Here is a 20008-nt window from a genome sequence, read left to right as displayed (position 1 = left end):
TTGGACACTTAACCGACTGAGCCACCCAGGCGCTCCTTGTTTTTTTAATGTTGAAAAAAAGACTTGTATTATTGAGATTAACTCAACTTGGTCATGTTTCATTATCTTTTATGTATTATTGAATATTATTTTCCAAGATTTTGTTAAGAATTTCTACCTCTATATCCATAAAAACATTGGTCTATAGTTTTCTTTTCTCAAGATGTCATTGTCTGACTTTGGTATCAGTGTAATTATGACCTCATAAAATGAATTGGAAAGTATTCTTTTCAGTTTTCTGGAAGAGTTTGTTTAGAATTGGCATTATTTCTTCCTTATACATTGAGTAGCATTCACCATTGAACGCATTGATGAGGTTTAGAGTTTTCTTTCTGGAAGGTTTTAACTAGATTTATGGAAGGGGAAAGAGTTGATATCCTATTTTCAAATAATCCTAGAAAAGTATATATGTCAATAGAGCAGGGAAAGATATAATATCTATGAATAGAGAAGTATCACAAAATCTAGAAGTTAAAAAGAGAAAAATAGAATACAAAGGACTGTCACCAGACCAACAAAGATTCAAAAAAGAAAATGAAGAAACAATAATGTACATAAAAGTAAATAGAAAATAAGATGGAATGATTAAAATTAAGCATGACTGTCATTATGCAAAATTGTACTTATCCATTAAAGTGCAAACCACTAGACTAGTTTTTTAAATTCCAGATTAAATAGTTTTTTAAATTCCAGTTTAAAATATAATTACAGTTATAAACTATTTATAACAGTCACATTTTAAAAGTTAAAAATAATGGATAGACACCAAAATCAAGATTCATAAGAGTAAAAATTGATAAATTGAACTTCTTCAAAATTAAAAACTTTAACTCTACAGGAAATTCTTTGAGGAAAATAAAAATATAGACTACAGACTAGGAGAAAATATTTGCAAATCAAAAATATAAGAAATGCCTCTAACTAGAATATATAAAGAACTTTCAAAACTCAGCAGTATAAAACCAACCAATCCAATTCAAAAACAGACAAGCAAAATTAGTCAGAGAAAGACAAATATCATATGACTTCACTCATATGAGGACTTTAAGAGACAAAACAGATGAACATAAGGGAAGGGAAACAAAAATAATATAAAAATAGGGAGGGGGATGAAACATAAGAGACTTTTAAATATGGAGAACAAACAGAGGGTTTCTGGAGGGATTGTGGGATGGGGGATGGGCTAAATGGGTAAGGGCATTAAGGAATCTAATCCTAAAATCATTGTTGCACTATATGCTAACTAATTTGGATGTAAATTTTTAAAAAAATAGACAAAAGACACGCACAGACATTTTACCAAAAAAGATATATAGATGGCAATAAGCACATAAAAATATGTTTAACCTTATTAGCCATGAGGAAAATGGAAATTAAAACCACAATGTAGTATTACTATGCATCTATCAGAATAGCTAAAATTTTAAAAAAATAGTGATAACACTAATTCTGGTGAAATGTGAAGAAACTCAATCTTTTGTGCATTGCTGGTGGGAATATAAAATAATACAACCACTCTGGAAAATAATATGACAATTTATTATAAAACTAAACATGTACTTACCATATGAGCAAGTAATTGCACTCTTGAATATTTATCCCAGAGCAATGAAAACTTATGTTCATACAAAAACTTGTACACAATGTTTATAAAAGCTTTATTTGTAACAACTAAGAAGTAGAAACAACCCAAAGCCCATCAATGGGTGAGTCATTAAGCAAACTGTGGTATATTCATATCATGGAATAGTACTCTGAAACAAAAAGGAATGAGCTATTGATACACAGAATAACTTGTATGGATTTCAAGAAAATTATGCTGAATGAAAAAAGCCAGTCCTGGGATGCCTGGGTGGCTCAGTCCTTTAAGCCTCTGGCTTTAGCTCAGGTCATGATCTCGCAGTTCAGGAGTTCAAGCCCCATGTTGGGCTCTGGGTTGACAGCTCAGAGCCTGGAGCCTGCTTCAGATTCTGTGTCTCCCTCTCTCTCTGCCCCTCCTCCATTTGTTCTCTCTCTCTCTCTCTCTCTCAAAAATAAATAAAACATAAAAAAAAGAAAAAAAAAGTCAGTCCCAAAGTTTCCATACTATATGATTCTATGTATATAACATTCTTGAAATGACAAATTGATAGAGATGGAGAACAGATTGGTAGTTGCCAGAGGTGAAGGAGTGGGAGAGAGAGAGAGACAGCTATGGCCATAAAAGGATAGCAGGAAGGATCCTTATGATGGCACTGTCTTTATCTTGACTGTGGTGATGGTCACACAATTTATGTGTGATAAAATTGTGTGGAACTAAACACATACACACACACACACACACACACACACACACAAATGAGTGCATGTAAAACTGGTGAAATCCAAATAATATCAATGCATTTTATCAATGCCAATTGCCTGTTTGTGATATTGTACTATAGTTGTAAAAGATATTAAGATTGGGGAAAATCGAATGAAGCCTATACAAAATCTTTCTTTGTTTTTTAAGTTTATTTAGAGAGAGAGAGAGAGGCAGACAGACAGACAGACAGCACGCACATGAGTGGGGAAGGGTCAGAGAGAGAATCCCAAGCAGTCTCCATGTCCCAATGCGGGATTCGAACCTGTGAACCGTGAGATCATGACCTGAGCAAAGGTCGGACACTTAACTGACTGAGCCGCCCAGGTGCTTCCAGAATCTCTCTTTCTTATTACTTTTCATAACTACTAGTGAATCTATGATTATCTCAAAATAAAGTTTTAAAAAAGACAATGGAGGGGTGGGTCTAGAGATATCAAAGAACTGAAAAAAGGATGGGGTATCCACCTTATGGACTATTATGTAGATATTTACAAGAATAAATTAGAGCTTATCATTTATTTGTTAGAATTTCCATAAGGTTTTGTTGAATGAAAAAAGTAAGGTTCAGAAAAGCAAGGGTAATATGATTCTAATTTTATGAAACAATATCTGCAAATGTGTGTGTATTTGTACGTATGTACAAGGTTTTTTTTTAAGTTTATTTATTTTGAAAGAGAGAGAAAGCACAAGTTGGAGAGGGGCAGAGAGAGAAGAGAGAGCAAGAATCCCAAGCAGGCTCCATACACCAGTGCAGAGCCTGATGAGGGGTTCAATGAGGGTCTCGATGAGGGGCTGGAACTCATAAGCCCAAACAGTGAGATCGTGACCTGAGCCAAAGTCAGACGCTTAACCAACTGAGCCGCTCAGGTAGCCCAGTAGATTTTCTTGAATAAGTATTTTTTCGTCCTCTGTATGTTCTTAGAACAATTCACAGATATTGCTTATTATACAATTTCACCAGTTATGTCCATTTTGCTGGGGAACAAGTCCACGGAGCTCTTCACATTGAGAATCTGAAAGTAGTACCTCCAGATTATTTTTTTAAAAAGACTGTGCCACCTTTTGGGATGAGCACTGGGTGTTGTATGGAAACCAATTTGACAATAAATGTCATATATTGAAAATAAAATAAAATAAAATAAAAAGACTGTGCAAAGGAAATTCCTGCTTTTATCACATTCTCTGAGTTTCAGTTTCCTTATCTGAAACGGGGCTAATAATCCATATCACACTACCTAGGACATAGTATCTCTGAATAACTATTAATTTATTTTTCCCTCCATTTATCTCACTTTGGGGACTTAGAGAAGTTCTATTGAATAAAGGTAATGTGTTGTTATGCTTGAAGAATTTTAAGACTCCAAGAAAGTATTTCAAGTAATACTTGAGGTAAGAAATACACTTAACCACTACACAAAATTGATCTTTAGACTTGAACCAAGGTTCTTTCAGAAGTTTGGCTCATGAGAAAATAACCAAACCACAAACAATACGACTCAAGATCTCTTTTTTCTTCCTCTCTCCCTCACCTCCTCACCCTACCCAACTCTCTCCCAACTCTCTTCCCTCCTGCATTATAGCTTTTCACCAACATATGAGAATTACTGAGTAGAAACTGAATGACTGAATAAAGAATAAAATACAGTCTATACAAAGATTTGTAATGTGATCAGTAACCAGTATTCTCTCCAAGCTTTATTTGTTTTTAAATTGAAGCATAGTGACACACAGAGTTACATTTATTTCAGGTGTACATGTATTTCAGCTATTTGACAACTCTATAAGTTATGCTATGCTCACAAATGTAGCTACCATCTGTCACCATACAATACTATTCCAGTACCATTGACTATATTCCCTATGCTGTAACAAAAGCCTGTATCTCCCATGCTCCTTCACCCATTTTGCCCATCCCGCCAGCCCCTCCCCTCTGACAACATCAGTTTGTTCTCTGTATTTATGGGTCTGTTTCTGCTTTTTTTGTTTATTTGTTTTGATTTTTAAATTCCACATATAAGTGAAATCCTATACTATTTGACTTTCTCAGGCTTATTTCACTTAGCATAATACCCTCTAGGTCAATCCATGTTGTCACAAATGGCAAGATCTCATTCCTCTTTATGGCTGAGTAATATTCAATTGCACATATATATATGCGACATCTTCTTTATCCATTCATCTGTCTGTTGACACTGGGGTTGCTTCCATATCTTGGCTATTGTAAATAATGCTGCAGTCAACATAGTGGTGCACATATCTTTTTGAATTAGTGTTTTTGTTTTCTTTGGGTACATATCCAGTAGAGGAATTACTGGATCATATGGTAATTCTATTTTTAATTTTTTGAGGAATCTCTACACTGTTTTTCACAGTGGCTATACCAACTTACATTCCCACCAACAGTGTATGAGTGTTCTTTTCCTCCACATCCTTGCCAACACGTGTGTTTTTTTTTATTTTTTTTTACATTTACTCATTTTTGAGAGACAGAGAGAGACAGAGTACAAGCGGGGGAGGGGCAGAGAGAGAGGGAGACACAGAATCTGAAGCAGGCTCCAGGCTCCCGGCTATCAGCACGGAGCCTGATGCGGGCTCGAACTCACAAACCGCGAGATCATGACCTGAGCCAAAGTCGGATGCACAACCGACTGAGCCATCCAGGCGCCCCTCCTTGCCAACACTTGTTATTTCTTGTCTTTTGATACTAGCCATTCTGACAGGTGTGAGGTGATATCTCATTGTAGTTTTGATTTACATTTTCCTGATGGTTAGTGATGTGAAGCATCTTTTTATGTGCCTGTGACCATCTGTATGTCTTCTTTGGGAAAATATCTATTCAGATTCTCTGCATATTTTTAAACAGATTGTTTTTTTTTTAGTGTCGAATTGTTTTAAGTTCTTTATATATTTTGTATATTAACCCCTTATTGGATATATCACTTGCAAATACCTTCTCTCACTGCCTAGGTTGTCTTTTTGTTTTGTGTATGGTTTCCTTTACTGTGCAAAATCTTTTTATTTTGGTGTAGTCACAATACTTTGTTTTAGTTTCACTTCCTTAACGAGACATATCTAGAAAAATATTACTAAGGTGAATGCCAAAGAGATTACTATGTTTTATTCTAGGAGTTTTATGGTTTCATGTCTCACACTTAGGTCTTTAATCCATTTTGAGTTTATTTTTGTGTATGGTATAAGTAATGCAGTTTCATTCTTTTGCACCTAGTGTCTAGTTTTCCCAGAACCCATTTGTTGAAGAGACTGTCTTTTCCCCATTGTATATTCTTGCCTTCTTTGTTGTGGATTAATTGACAATATAATTGTGACTTTATTTCTGAGCTTTCTATTCTGTTCCATGATCTGTGGCTATTATTGTGCCAGTACTGTTTTGATTATTATGGCTTTGTAACATATCTTGAAATCTAGGATTGTGATACTTCCAGCTTTGTTCTTCTTTCTCAAGACTGCTTTGGCTATTCAGGTGTTTTGTGGCTCCATACATATTTTTGTATTATTTGTTCTAGTTCTGTGAAAAATGTTATTAGTCTTTTGATAGGGATTACATTAAATCTATAGATTGCTTTGGATAGTGTGGACCTTTTACCAATATTAATTCTTCCAACCCATGAACATGGAATATCTTTACATTTGTTTGTGTCATCTTCAATTTCTTTCATCTATGTTTTATAGTTTTCAAAGTATAGATCTTTTACTTCCTTGGTTAACTTTATTCCTAGATATTTTATTCTTTTTGGTGCAATTGTAAATGGAATTGCTTTCTTAATTTCTCTTTCTGCTACTTTGTTATTAGTGTATAGAAATGCTACCAATTTCTGGGTATTAATTTTTTATCATGCAACTTTACTGAATTCATTTATTACTACTAATAGTTTTTTGGTGGAATTGTTAAGGTTTTTCTATGTATAATATCAATGTCATCTGCAAATAATGACAGTTTTACTTCTTCCTTACCAATTTGGATGCCTTTGTTTCTTTTCTTTCTGACTGATGTGACTATGACTTCCAGTACTGGGTTAAATAAAGTGGCGAGAGTGGACATCCTCGTCTTGTTCCTGATCTTAGGGGAAACGCTCTCAGTTTTTCACAATTGAGTATGACTTTAGCTGTGGGTTTGTCATATATGGCCTTTATTATGATGAAGTGTGTTCCCTCTAACCCCATTTTGTTGAGAGTTTTTATCAAGAACAGACATTGTATTTTGTCAAATGGTTTTTCTGCATCTATTGAGATGATCATATGATTTTTATTCTTAATTTCATTAATGGGGTATATCATGTTGATTGGTTTATGGATATTGAACCATCCTTGTGTCCTCAGAATAAATCCCACTTGATTGTGGTGAATGATCCTTTTAATATATTGTTGAATTCACTTAGCTGATGTTTTGTTGAGGGTTAGTGCATCTATATTCATCAAGGATATTGGCCTGTATGCAAGCAAGTTATGCTTTGGTACAGAAGTCTGGACCTTGAAGTAACTCTCGCATCTCTCTCTCTCTCTCTCTCTCTCTCTCTCTCTCTCTCTCTCAAGAAATGAAAATCCTATGAAAGCCATTTCCAATGTCATTGATTTGTTTATTTAACAGAACTGATTTAATGCCTAGGTTGTGTGTGTGTGGCACTCTTCTAGGTTCTTGGTCCCTGGGATTAAGAAATGAGATAGGATTTGAGGAGCTGGCCTATAAATATTTGCCTTACTAAGCCAAAACATTATTATATTCGCACGATCTTTGTGTAGTTTGTCTACTTGCTCATAATTCAAAATGATCAGGAGAAACCATGTGACCATGGTCACCATGTGACCCTGGGAAAGGCTGTAATTCTTATTTGCCTTTAATTCCACCTCATACCAGTTTTTGAGATGGTGAAAGACAAATAGTGTCTTGTTTTCAACTTCTCATACAGGTAATGTTGAGCAGCAAAAATCCCTTAAAACTGATTCCCAAACTGCAACAAACTTTTTGACCTTAAAAGATCTAGAACCAATCAGAAATAAACTATAATCAAGTAAAAAAGAGAAAGAGGATGTTAAAAATCCAGACCTAAAAATTCTATTTAAAAACCTATCATCTTGGGGTACCTGGGTGGCTCAGTTGGTTAAATATTCAGCTCTTAATTTCGGCTCAGGTCATAATAATCAGGGTCATGAGATTGAGCCCCATGCTGGGCTCTGCAGTAAGTGTGGAGCCTGCTTAAAATTCTCTCTCTCTTTCTCTGTAAAATAAATAAAATGAAAAAAAAATTTAAATAAAATCCTATTATTTTTTAAGTAAAGAATTCAGGGAGCACCTGAGTGGCTCAGTCAGTTGAGCATCTGACTTTGGCTTGGGTCACAATCTCACAGTTTGTGAGTTCGAGCCCCATCTAGGGCTGTGTGCTGACAGCTCAGAACCTGGAGCCTGCTTCGGATTCTGTGTCTCCATCTCTTTCTGCCCCTCCCCTGCTTGCTCTCTCTCTCTCTCTCTCTCAAAAATAAATAAACATTAAAAAATTAAAAAAAAAAAGAATTCAGAGACTTGGGATAGAATTTTTAAATGAAAATTTAAATCTGAAACTAGAATTTTATGTAGTTTGGATTATGACATGAAAATTATATTATTTGGTTTAGCAGGTGCATACTGAGTCCTTACTTCAAGCAGTATTAGCGAGACATAGCTCTACATTGAGAAATAAGTCTTGTACAAAATAACTACAATATTACACAGAAAGTATTTGTTCTAATAGAGGACTTAATAATGCCACTTAAAACAGATAAATAAGAGAGTTATTCCTGTTAGGAGGGATTATAAAAGATTTCAGAAAGGAAATGTTATCTGATTCAAAGCCAATGAAGGGGAAAAAATGTAGGGACATAACAAAACCAACCCAAGTATGTTACAGGCTGCCTTTAGAGACCAGCCAGTGATCCTACCTGACTGGAGTACTGAAGAAAAGTAAATAAATGCAGATGATTTGTAGTAGATTGTGGAGATCCCCAAATGTTATCACAGGAGCTGTGAGTTTATTTTGAAGCCCACTGAAAACCATGGGGGGGTTTTGAAACAAAGCATAATAACTAAAACTGTCTTAGAGAGATTAGTCTGACACCCATGTATAAAATAGATTTTAAAATATCAGAGATAGAAGACCAACATAGAGGCTTTTGTTTTATTTTATATTTTAAGTTTATTTACTTATTTTGAGAGAAAGAGACAGCAGGGGAAAGGGAGAAAGAGAGGGAGATGGAGAGAATCCCAAGCAGGCTCCATTCTGTCAATACAGAGCCCAACATGGGGCTCAAACTCATGAACTGTGAGATCATGACCTGAGCTGAAGTCAAGAGTCAGTCCCTTAACCACTAAGCCACGAAGGCACCCCTTGATGCTATTGTTACATTAGGCCACATGGGCCTAAACTAAGATAACAGAATCAGAGTAGATGGCAGTTCCATAAATATGAAACAGGAAATAGAATCCAGGGAATGGATGCAAGAGACAGTGGTGAGGGGTAACTAGAACTCGAGAATGCCTGTCAGCAGTGAAAGAGGGAGTACAAGATGTTTTGAAGTTTGATGTCTATGTGCCAGGGAAGCTGACAATGTTCTTAAAAAGAGAAAGATAAGGTTTAGGGAAAGAAGAAAAATAATGTTTAATTTATTTAATAAATATTTATTGAACACTTATTATGTGCCAGACACTGTTTCTGGGGAGATGAGAATTATGTTTGATTTTTAAAACATTTTATGTAGAAAAGGCACTGTTCCCAGTCTGAGTAACCCAAAAGGCAGAGCTGGAGCCAGTGAGTAGGAGCCAGGTAGGAAGTAAAAAATCTAATAAGTGGAGGCTTCCTGATAAGTAGTAAGAGCTCTGTTCCAGGCAGTATTCAAGCATAAATTGGATGATAATCTTCCAGGCACTCTGTGACAAGGGATTTCTGCCTTAAGAGAGGTTATACTAACTCTTCCACAAGTTCTCTCCCAGTCTTAAGTAAGAACATATATTCTTTCCTATGATCTGGTCCTGTGGGTTCTATTATTAATCTCTGGTTTCTTGTAATTATTAAATAAATTACTCAATCTGTCTGCCATTCAGTAAAACTCACACATTCGCATCTGTTATTCTTGAATTATTTTTGGTTAGGGCTCTTCTTCTTTATTAAAAATCTCTACCCAGTAATGTTACCTTTATAGCTAATTTAGAATGCTAACCCTGGTAGACTGGGTTATAAATATCAGAGGGGAAAGGGATTTCTTGTGCCTAACAATATTTTTGTTTGGAATAAGCCCTGCAAATGAGAAATGAATTATCTTGACTTCAAGATTGCGATGCAGTTTCTGTATTTTGCAGTAATTCAGAAAGGAAAAAAAAAATATCTCACAGAGGTTCATTTTGATACAGCATGTTAAAGAAAGAGAATAATTATTCTCAAAACCCTGTAAAGCTTTACATCAGAAGCATTTATCTGTGTTGCATTTAGAAAAGAAGAAAGGAAAGAGAAGAAAAGGAGAGGAAAAAAGAAACCTGTAGTGAGCTCCGCTATAAGCTATAGTTAAAGCTTTACATTTCCTGGTGTCTTTTGAAACGTAAAATTCCACAACAAATAGCCCTGTAACGTATAACCAGTATGAAGATTCAATTGAGATTTAAGCACTTTGGTTTGCTTTTGAATCTTGCTATTTTCTGCATTTGTTTTGACTGCTCTCATCATTCAGGATTGACGCTTGGATGGGTGTGTAGGAGGAAGCAGCAGCAGCAGGCTTACAGCTTGCAGACAAAAAAAAATCTGCCTTATCTGATGGCTATTATTGAAAATGCGAGGTGTAGCCTGGGCTGGGTAATGAAGGGGAGCGAGCGAGGGGGAGCAGGGAGCATGGAGCTGCATACTGATGAGTGTAGGAGTACTTGATAAAAAGAATTCTGGCTGCTGGCCGTGCATTGCTCATTGTGGAGTACTCCAACAATCACATAGAACGCAGACCAGCCTAAGCTGACAGCTTGATATGCCTTCTTCTGCTGCCTGGTTTTGGGGGCTGTATGACGTACTGGTCGGTAGTAAAGATTAATATGTAAGAAATGTGGAGCTAGGATCAAGTCATACTCCACAGCCTGCCTGGCAAACTATGTTTTACTTCTGACTTTGCTCTCTCGCTGAGAACATTAATCTGTCAAGCTGGCGGGCTCCTTTGATAGCAACTTTCCCAGGAGCATGATGTGGCAATGCCACCTCTCAGCCCAGGACTACCGCTATTACCCAGTGGACGGCTACTCCCTGCTTAAACGCTTCCCTCTTCATCCTCTTACAGGACCCAGATGCCCCGTCCAAACAGTGGGACAATGGTTGGAAAGCATTGGGCTACCTCAGTACGAGAACCACCTGATGGCTAATGGATTTGACAATGTACAGTTTATGGTAAGACGCTCTCTGTGTCCATGGAGCTGCCTTTTGTCTGTCTTTGCTTCTTATGTGTCTTACACGGCTCAGAGGCAGCCTGATTTGCACCAAAACCGGTCAATTTATATATGTAACTGCATCAGAAAATTGGATGCCCTTAGGACTGAACTTACTGTGTACATATAGACACTTGCTGAAAAATGAGATCTACGGGCATCCATATACATATGTATTATATGAATGAACCGGTGAGAGTACTATTTATAGGCAGTGAAAGAAGATTAACATTTATATTCTCCCTGTCATTCTTTGTGTGCTTTTTATAAATTTGTAATCTCAGAATACCCAGTTAGATTATAGTACTCTTCGGTCAATTCTAGATTCCTAAAACATATTTTTTTTCATTTGAGCATCAGCATTTAATGATTAATTTGACAATCTGTTATGTTTACGGTGTGAAGATTATTTTTTTTTCTGATAATTGTTCGATAAGCAGTTTAAATTGTGTGGATGACCTTTAATTTGTTAGCAAACTGCTTCAGATGGTCAATTATGGAGAACATTCACTTACTTACATATGCTGATTGAAGAGCACTGAAGTGTTTTTTATTACTTTAGGTAAAAAACAAACACTTCCGTCAATTACCTGTCTATTTAGAAAGAGAGGCTGATGGACCAAATACATTCATATACTTCTAAATACTAGTCTGCATGCAGTCTAAACCCGGTGTGTGCAAACTTCTCACTGTGATGAATATAGGCGAGGAAGGAGGGTGGGGAGATGTGCGGACCCATAATACAGCTTTCTAATCATTCATATATCTCCCCCAGTGCTCATCAGTTTCCCTTGTTAAGCTACGTCACAGTCCTTATTACCTTTCCTTGCTTTTAAGTTCCCATCACATATATTACTGATCCCTAAATTTAGAGACAGCTACATAATATAAGCATATAGCACACAAATGGCTTGAAGAAATAATTAATAGCTATTTCTAAATAAAATGCTGGGGCTGACATCTGAAGCTTATTCATAGGAGAACTGGTAACAGAATATGACAGCTAGTTATGTTTTTTTTTAATTTCCATTTGAGATGACTTTTCTCTGAGCTTAACTTCACTATTATAGATTTAAAAATTGGTCAAATTGTTAAACTTCTGCCTCTTTTCCAAAAAAAGTGTATCCTCCGTGAGCTTTTTTAAAAAGCTGCATAAATGTAAGAAGATGTATGAGCTCGAAGTAATTGTATACACAGAACTCTTTATGAACCTTTTTTTAATAATAGGATATGCAGCTACTGTTATTTTTCTCATGTTAAAGAGAACTGTCACTGATTAAACAGACAAGATATTGTGGGTATTGAAACAGGAAAAAAAGTGAAATGTCTTCAGTTGCTATGACAGTCTTAGGACACTGAGAAGATTTAGGACAGGCTTAGGACACTAAACAGAGAATACTAAGCATTTGGGGAACTATCAAACAGGATGGAGAGCTTTTCATCGTTATTTATATTTACTGTACATTTTGATGTCTTTATTCTTTCTCTCTGACTCTACCTGTGATAAGACTTTCTCATTCCCATTCTTCATACTCTTGTCCAAATTTATTCTGATCCCATGAGAAGTTAGGTCTTTGGATTCTGGCTACTTCCAAATATTTTAATTCAGCATAATTTTCCTCTGAATGTTAAACACATTTGAGCAAATATAACCCCTTTTTGAAAGCCTAAAACTGAAAGGTTAATTAAACAAGTTTCAAATAAGCATTTGGAGGTCTTAAAACAACGTTCAGGAATGAATTATGTATAAGCATTCCAAAGTGTATCTGGGAGGCAAAAATCCTGGGTATATGTGACAAAACCAAGGTTTGAGCTTCTCCATAGATTATTGTCTTTATTTTTTCAATTCTAAGTTTTATATATAATTTTCCAGAAAATTAGAAAACAGTTAATGCAAATAAGTCAAATACTTTCTTCATGAGACAATTAATTAAAAAAATAAAAACTTTGATCATTTAGAGGAGTTAATTATGAAAACTGAGCAAATCATAAAATGGTGTCATCAATTGTTGCTTTATCTGCTGCTATACACTATTTACTACTAGTGTCATAAAAAATCAGTTTCTACATTTACAAAATGTATTGATTGATTTCCATAATCAAACTTATTTAATTATGAATTTAGTTAAGTATACCAATATAATCAGCCCACTTTAAGAAACAGATTTCATTAATGGGGTGAAAAATTTGTTAGACCTGTTTAGTCTCCACTCAGTATCATATTCTAGCTTTTATTTTTCTTGAAGCACATTCTGACCTGCATTTATTCATCCTGTTGCCTAAGCAACAAGCACCACACTCCCATTAACTGTGATGTAGTGCAGGTCTTACTAGCTTTTTAGAACAAGACAGTAGAGACATCAAAAGGGTATAATTAATGTTGCTTGAAACTTCATTGTACATCCGCGCATAGTTATACTTTATTTAGGAAACATTCTCAAGAGTTATTTTTTTTATTTAATCAATATTCCATTATTGAATGTTTTCTATATAAGTGACTTCCAAAGTATTTATTGAAAGCTTAAATATTTTTTACCAACTCTGTTCTGCATACTCTCACACGTAAATACAATATATGGACAATTTATCCACATGGCTATGATTAACTGTAATAAAGATTTCTTATATCAATTCCTAGACATAGTTAGAAAAAGCAGGACTCCCATTTATTTTTGTATCTCTATCAATTATTGCTTCTCCTTTGGGCCCTTAATGCTTATCCATGATTTTATTGATGCATGAATTTTTTTTCAGTGCCTAAAATCAAAATACCAAACTTTTTCTTTATGTGCCTGGTCCTGCTTTGCTGCCATTTGTGCACATAGTTTTGACTTTCTTGTATCCTTAAATATATAAAATAAATTGAAATTGATCCAATTAAATAACTACAAAACTACAAAGTCCCTAAGACCTTGGGAGAGTCAGATCTATGTTGCACTCAAAAGCCCCTTTAACACAGTATTTTTCATCTGAAGACTTATCCAAGCCCCACTTACCTGCTCATCCCCTCTGAAGTCATACATCATCAGCTCCCCCCTTGTAAGACACATGCTGTTCACTAGCCTCTGGGAATGCTGCCGGGGCCCTAAAATATATGTGTTTCAACATTACTTTTTATTTTAAACCAAGAAGTTTTGATATGAAGTGTTTAATGTACAAAATGTATATGCTTATTTACTTCCTTATTGTGCAAGTTTCTATCATCCTCTCCTTTTTCCAAGTCTGATGACTGCTTGCTAAATTTTAAGACTCAAACTATCTATTCTTATCTTGATGACTGCTCATTTGTACTCTCCTCCCCCCATCCTCTACAGCTATTTCCTCTCCTTTCCCTCTTTCTTTTATCCTCAAAGGTCCAACTCAATCCCTGCCTTGTTTATGTAGCTTTCCTTAATGACACTAGTCCTTTGGAGCCTCTCATTTCTCTGAACTCATGTAGTGGTTGTATTCAGTATGAAAAATTACATTTGGCATGCCATTATTCACTCTCTAGAATTGTAAGTTTTCACTTGTATATATCTTCTCTCTCCCACTAGACTAGAAACTCTTCAAGTCCATGTTCTGTGTGTTCAATTGCCTTGCCTTTATCACAAGTCCTACCATAATGCTGTGTATATAGACATCATCCCATGACAACTAGATACACAGCAGACTGTTGTAGATGGATCACCAGCCTCTTGTTTAAACTGGAAGCCTTGTTTTACCAATGGAACATGAAGTTTTAGCCCCCTTCATTCATTCATTCATTCATTCATTCATGCAACAAACTCTTAAACATCTTGTATGTGCTAGGAACAGTGTTAATTCCTGGGAATGTAACCATGAACAATACATGCTTTTTGACCTCTATTAGGTTACAATATTGCTCTCAGACCTACATATCATTTGCATGCACGTTAGACACTCGTTCCGTCATGTGCTCACACACACACATACACTCTATCACAGGGATCTTGCCCTCATTCTTTTATATAGTCACCATCCTTCAGCACATTACTTACTAACAATTGCTTTTCCAGCAATAAATTACAGTAGGCAATGGAAGAAATAAAATTTCTCATAGCAGGGGGTAAAGAAAGATAAAGATACTGATAACAACAAAACACTGACAGTGTTATGGTAGATTTATGGTCCAAAAACTGAATCAAGAAGTTTATATTATTGGAGGAGGACTGACTCATATCCTCACCAGGATAACTAGCTAGTAGTTATATTTGTAAACTCTAATCAAAAAAAGGGAAAAAATGAAATTATGCCAACTCATTTTTTTTAACACTTCCTATGTTTCTAGCAGTTGCCATCTAGGTTGGCTTAGGATGCTTTGACCATTATTAAAATGTCCAATGCAGCCCTTACAGAGTAAAAAATAAAAATAATTCCAGAAGCCCTATGCGGTTTGGCATTTTTGTACACTTGGGTGAGTAGCATTCATAAAGGACTTCCTGAAGGTCAGCATGAGTAGTGCCTATTAGAAACTGAAGTAAAGCCACAGAGCTCTTGGAAGTCATCCATTTGGACAAAAGATTTAAGAAAGAGTCATCTTATAAGTATGTAGTTGAAATTTCCTTTTCCATTTTGTGGTGCATTTTATATGCTAATGCGCTTACTTCTCTTTTCCTCTTTTACATAACTTTTCTGTAGTAAGAGCACCATTTGCAGTTGACCTGATAAAATGACCTTTTATGTGTCTTAGCAGCATTATGATCCAAGAAAGAAGTTAAACTTGTGAAGCAGAAAAATAAATTGTCCCTAAAGGCCAAGACTAATAACCCCCAGGATGATTTCTTGTTTCAAATATTTCTTAAGAAAATTTTATAAAGTTACTGATATTTCAAGGTCCAAGAGAAAAATACCTGCCACACTCTTCCACTTCATCCTGTTTCTGCAACAGTCTAGGCTCTGAAGTGGGTGGCTTTATGGTGAATGTGCAGCTATAATTTTACAAACTCAGTCCAGTAGTTACACATCCACTTCTGCAAAATAAAAAAAAATTATTCTTTTTTCAACTACAGGCATTTAAAGTCTGTTGGCATCCAAAAGTGAAAGCCAGGAGGGAGTCATTCTTTATCTGGACAACAGCTTAATTACAAATGTAATAGGCAACAGCCTCGCAGTGGTGTGAGAGAGAACTCAAGTAAGACTTCTCATTTCCACTGCCTTGCTTCTCTATGATTCGGTTTACTCATCTGTAAAATCAACCTAATGAGGGATCTAGGAGAAATGTTCTTTGGACTTGTTATTTAATATTTTGAACCATTTAAAGTTTCAGGGTACAATATTGGTGCTGGCAGAGCTGTTAATTGTTTCTGTAGATCTCATTAGCCATGGAAGGACACTGATTGCTTGTGCAGTGGAAAGTCAGAAATGAAGGCATGTTCAGGGATGACCATCTTAGAAGAATGGCTTTCAGAAAAAACATTAGCTGAAATTCTAATCTGGTGATAGTGAGGAGGCCTTTTCTTCCACCTAGATGTTATTGCAGTTACCTTTTTAAGCATTAAAATAAGCTGCCCCATTTTCTAATAATGCAGTACTACGACTCCCATTACTAACTCGAATTGGCCTTTAATTTAGTCATGTAGCATATTTGCATAATTTCATCTCCAGTATTGCTTCAAATGACCAGATATTTGGGATGAAGAATTTACTTCATGAATCAGAAAACTTATTCAAACTGCTGAATTACAGACTAATTTTAAGAAATCCAGCCACAATTATATTTTTCGCTTCTTTAAAAAGACAGTTCTCTCAAACATGTGTTCACAGGCAATGACCTCCATTTTCTCACTCCCATCACCTCCTTAACCCCTATAATCCTGCCTGCTTCCCAGATCTTCTGCTAAAATTGTTCTCTTTGAAGTCAGCTGTGACCTGCTTCTTGCCAAATCCCAGCCCCCTTTCTTCTCACTTCATTTCTCTTGCCCTCGTTGCAATGTCTTATTTTCAGCACCCACTCTTTATTGACATTTACTCCCTTATTGATATTTGCTAGGGTTCTGTGACATTACACTGCCCTTTCCAATCATTCCTGTTCCTAATCCTCCTCCCACCTCCAAATGTGCACGGTGCTCTACCTGTCCATCCATTAGAGAGATCATTAGTTCTCATGAATCCATAGCTGTCCCTACTCTGCCTCTTTCTACCTGGCTTCCAATACTGTCCAGCTACTCAATAAACATTTCCATATACGTGTATGCATGCAAAGCATTTAGCACAGACTTGGCATAGAACAAATGCCCAACAAATGTTAAGTATTACTGCAGCCAGAGTGCTCTTTCTAAAGCACACGTTTGCTTTAGCACTACTCTGCTTAAAATAATTCAGTGATTCTCAGTTACTTACGGGAGATTATGTTTCCAAAATCCTTAATATGGCTTTCATATTCAGGATCCTTTATGGCCCCAATTTAATTTTCAGCCTCTTCTGTTACCATTTTCTCTCTACAGTTCTAGGGAACCATGTATTTTTTTTTTCACTGCCTGGCCTTTGCACCTGCTGCTCTCTGCCAAGAATGACCTTCCTTCCCCTCTTAACTCCTTTTTACCCTTTAGTTCTCAGCCTGGTTGTCACTTCTTTTAGTTGTCACTTCTTCCCTGACCCTCCAAGCATGGGTCAAGAATGCTTCTTCTGTAGTTCCCTTTCTTACAACTTTTTTTACTGTGCCATATTAGCTATTTACATGTCCACCTACCTACACACACAAATAATAGAACAGGGGTCAGCAAACTTGTTTTGTCAAAGGCCACATAGTAAATATATTTAGGCTTTGATAATCATATGGTCTCTGTTGCAACTATTCACCTCTGCTGTTTTAGTATGAAAAGAGCCATAGACAATATATAAATGATGGATGTGGCTATGTTCCAATAAAGCTTTATTTACAAAAATGCAGATTTGGTCAAAGAGCCATAGTTTGCTGCTTGATTAATGTACTCAATTATTTTTAACTCCTTGAGAATTAGAAATATGTTTTGATCCTCTATATCTCCAGAGACAACCCATGGCTTACACATGTAGGCACAGTAAATGTTTGCTGAAAGGAGGAAGAAAAAAGCAAACAAGGATGAATAAAAGAAAGAGAGAAGGAAAAAGGGAGTGAGGGAATCTGGCAAGTGACTACAGCAAGGTTCCTGAAGGCCTGTTTGGTTTAAAGAGAACCCAGTCAATAGCTGAGGATATTCAGAGCAAAAGCCAGCCTTCAGGAGTCTCATAAGAGCTAGAGAGGGTGTTTTTGCTCTAACCAATCAGATGGGAGTATATTTTCAGCAAGGGAAATGCACAGGCATAGGAACTAGAAAAACACAGCTGCAAAGGGAGCCTGTAGTTCACACTCTTTGGAATTCCTTTATCTTCCTTCTTCACCTAATTGTGCAGCATTGTTCATGATTCAGCTTGAGCACCACTTCCTCCAGGAAGTATTTCCTTATACCACCCTGTCATCTGGCTGTCATAATCACTCTGTCCCTGTGCACCCCAGCACGCTGCTCTTAGCCCTATGCTAATCTGTATTATATTGCACTGTAATTATGTTATATGTTCAGATGTCTACCTCCCACCCTAAAACATGAGTTCCTTTAGAGGCAGAGACCAGGTCTTATTTATCTCTTATTTATCTCTTATTATCTCTTATTTATCTTATTCCTAAAGCCTAGTAGAGTACCTGGCATATAGTGGCTTCTGATAAACATTGATTGGATGGAATTTTAAAGTTCTGTTTGGTTTCATATAAATTATCCCCTGGAATTCTCACCGTATCCTTTTCAGTAAGTATTAGTATCTCCATAGTTATAAATGAAGAGAATTATTTTAACATTATTATTATTATATTCATAAGTGAAACTCAACAAGTTTAAAAAAAAATTGCCCAGTACCACCTGGATTTCAAAACCAAACCTTTTTATTCTAAAAGTCCCTGCTCAATTCACTAAGACCACATTTATTTCATCATTCTTCCTATCACTCATTCAGTGACTGTTAAGAAAGCCCCTGTTAAATTGTAGATATGGAACAGGACACCAGCTCTGCCCTTGAAGCACTCTCAGTTTGTTGTACTTCTGGTCCTTTGAGGTACTTCTTTATCTTACTTCTTAATTTTCTACCTCATCCCCACTACTTCTCAAGAGGGCCTCTGCTTTAATCAGACTAGAACACTCACTGCCAAATATATACCTTTACTTTCTTCATAATTTCCCTTCTACCTAACATAGCTTATCTCCTCCAAATTGCCTATTCAAGAAAAACCCATTCCTCAAGGCCCTGCCCCCCACCCCACCCCCTCTGTGGAGACTTCTTCTACTGATTTGGATCCTGCCCACCTCTGCAGCTTCATCTTTTACCCCTCTTAAGCTCTGGCCATGTTGAATTATTACAATTCTACAACCGAGCCATACCTAATCACACATCCAAGTCTTTGCACACAGCATCTTATACACACTGTTCTCTACTCAGTTCCCTTCCTGCACTCATTCTTAGCCTGGTAACCCTTACTTCAAAAGCCCAGATCAGAGGTTCCTTCTTGGGAGCCTTTTACAAATTCTGTTGTGGTATTGCTCAACTACCCTTCACTGGCTTCCCATGGCACCCTGTACACATCCTTGAATGAAGCAGGCTTATCACACAGGCAGAATTATCTGCTTCTTTACCTCTTTCCCCTGAAAGAAAGAACAATGTTTTGGTCAGTATTATTTTCCTAGTACATAATAGGTCCTTGTATAGTTTGCTGTAGCTGCCTTAACCAACTGCCACAAACTGTGTGCTGTAGACAACAGAAATTTATCGTCACAGTTCTGGAGGCCAGAAGTCCAAGGTCAAGGTATTGGCAAGACTGGTTCCTCTGAGGGATATGACAGGAGGCTCTGTTCTAGGCCTTCACTTGCCAGTAGTCTTCTCCCTGTGTTTTCAAATCACAAATGTGTGTGTGTGTGTGTGTGTGTGTGTGTGTGTGTGTGTGTCCAAATTTCCTCTTCTTATAAGGGCACCAGTCATATTGGATTAGGTTCCACACTAATGGCCTCATTTTTAACTTGATTACCCCAGTAAAGACCTTATCTCCAAATAAAGTCACATTCTGAGGGACTGGGGGTTAGGACTTCAACATATGAATTTATGAGGAACACAATTAAGCCCATAAAAGTTCTTAATAAATATGTGTACATGCATATCCTTTATTATCCTTCATG

The 20008-nt window shown here is 36.4% G+C and overlaps 1 protein-coding gene across 14 annotated transcripts in view; it reads left to right on the top strand.

Moving 5' to 3' along the window:
* The window catches only part of ANKS1B (ankyrin repeat and sterile alpha motif domain containing 1B), a 1063758-nt gene that overhangs the window by 675822 nt on the left and 367928 nt on the right, over window positions 1-20008 (top strand). For 13 of the 14 annotated variants that reach the window (XM_027071024.2, XM_027071022.2, XM_053226641.1 and 10 more), the window contains exon 15: window positions 10685-10791. In XM_027071024.2, coding sequence (XP_026926825.1) covers window positions 10685-10791 — 107 coding nt within the window. Of the gene's footprint in view, window positions 1-10197; window positions 10216-10684; window positions 10792-20008 lie in introns of those variants that run through there. The other variant, XM_053226642.1, reaches the window with a different exon arrangement.

Source organism: Acinonyx jubatus, chromosome B4 (genome assembly GCF_027475565.1).
Source record: "Acinonyx jubatus isolate Ajub_Pintada_27869175 chromosome B4, VMU_Ajub_asm_v1.0, whole genome shotgun sequence".
Taxonomy (NCBI): Eukaryota; Metazoa; Chordata; class Mammalia; order Carnivora; family Felidae; genus Acinonyx; species Acinonyx jubatus.
Note: the sequence above shows the minus strand (reverse complement) of the source record. Positions and strands in the feature narration are given on the sequence as shown.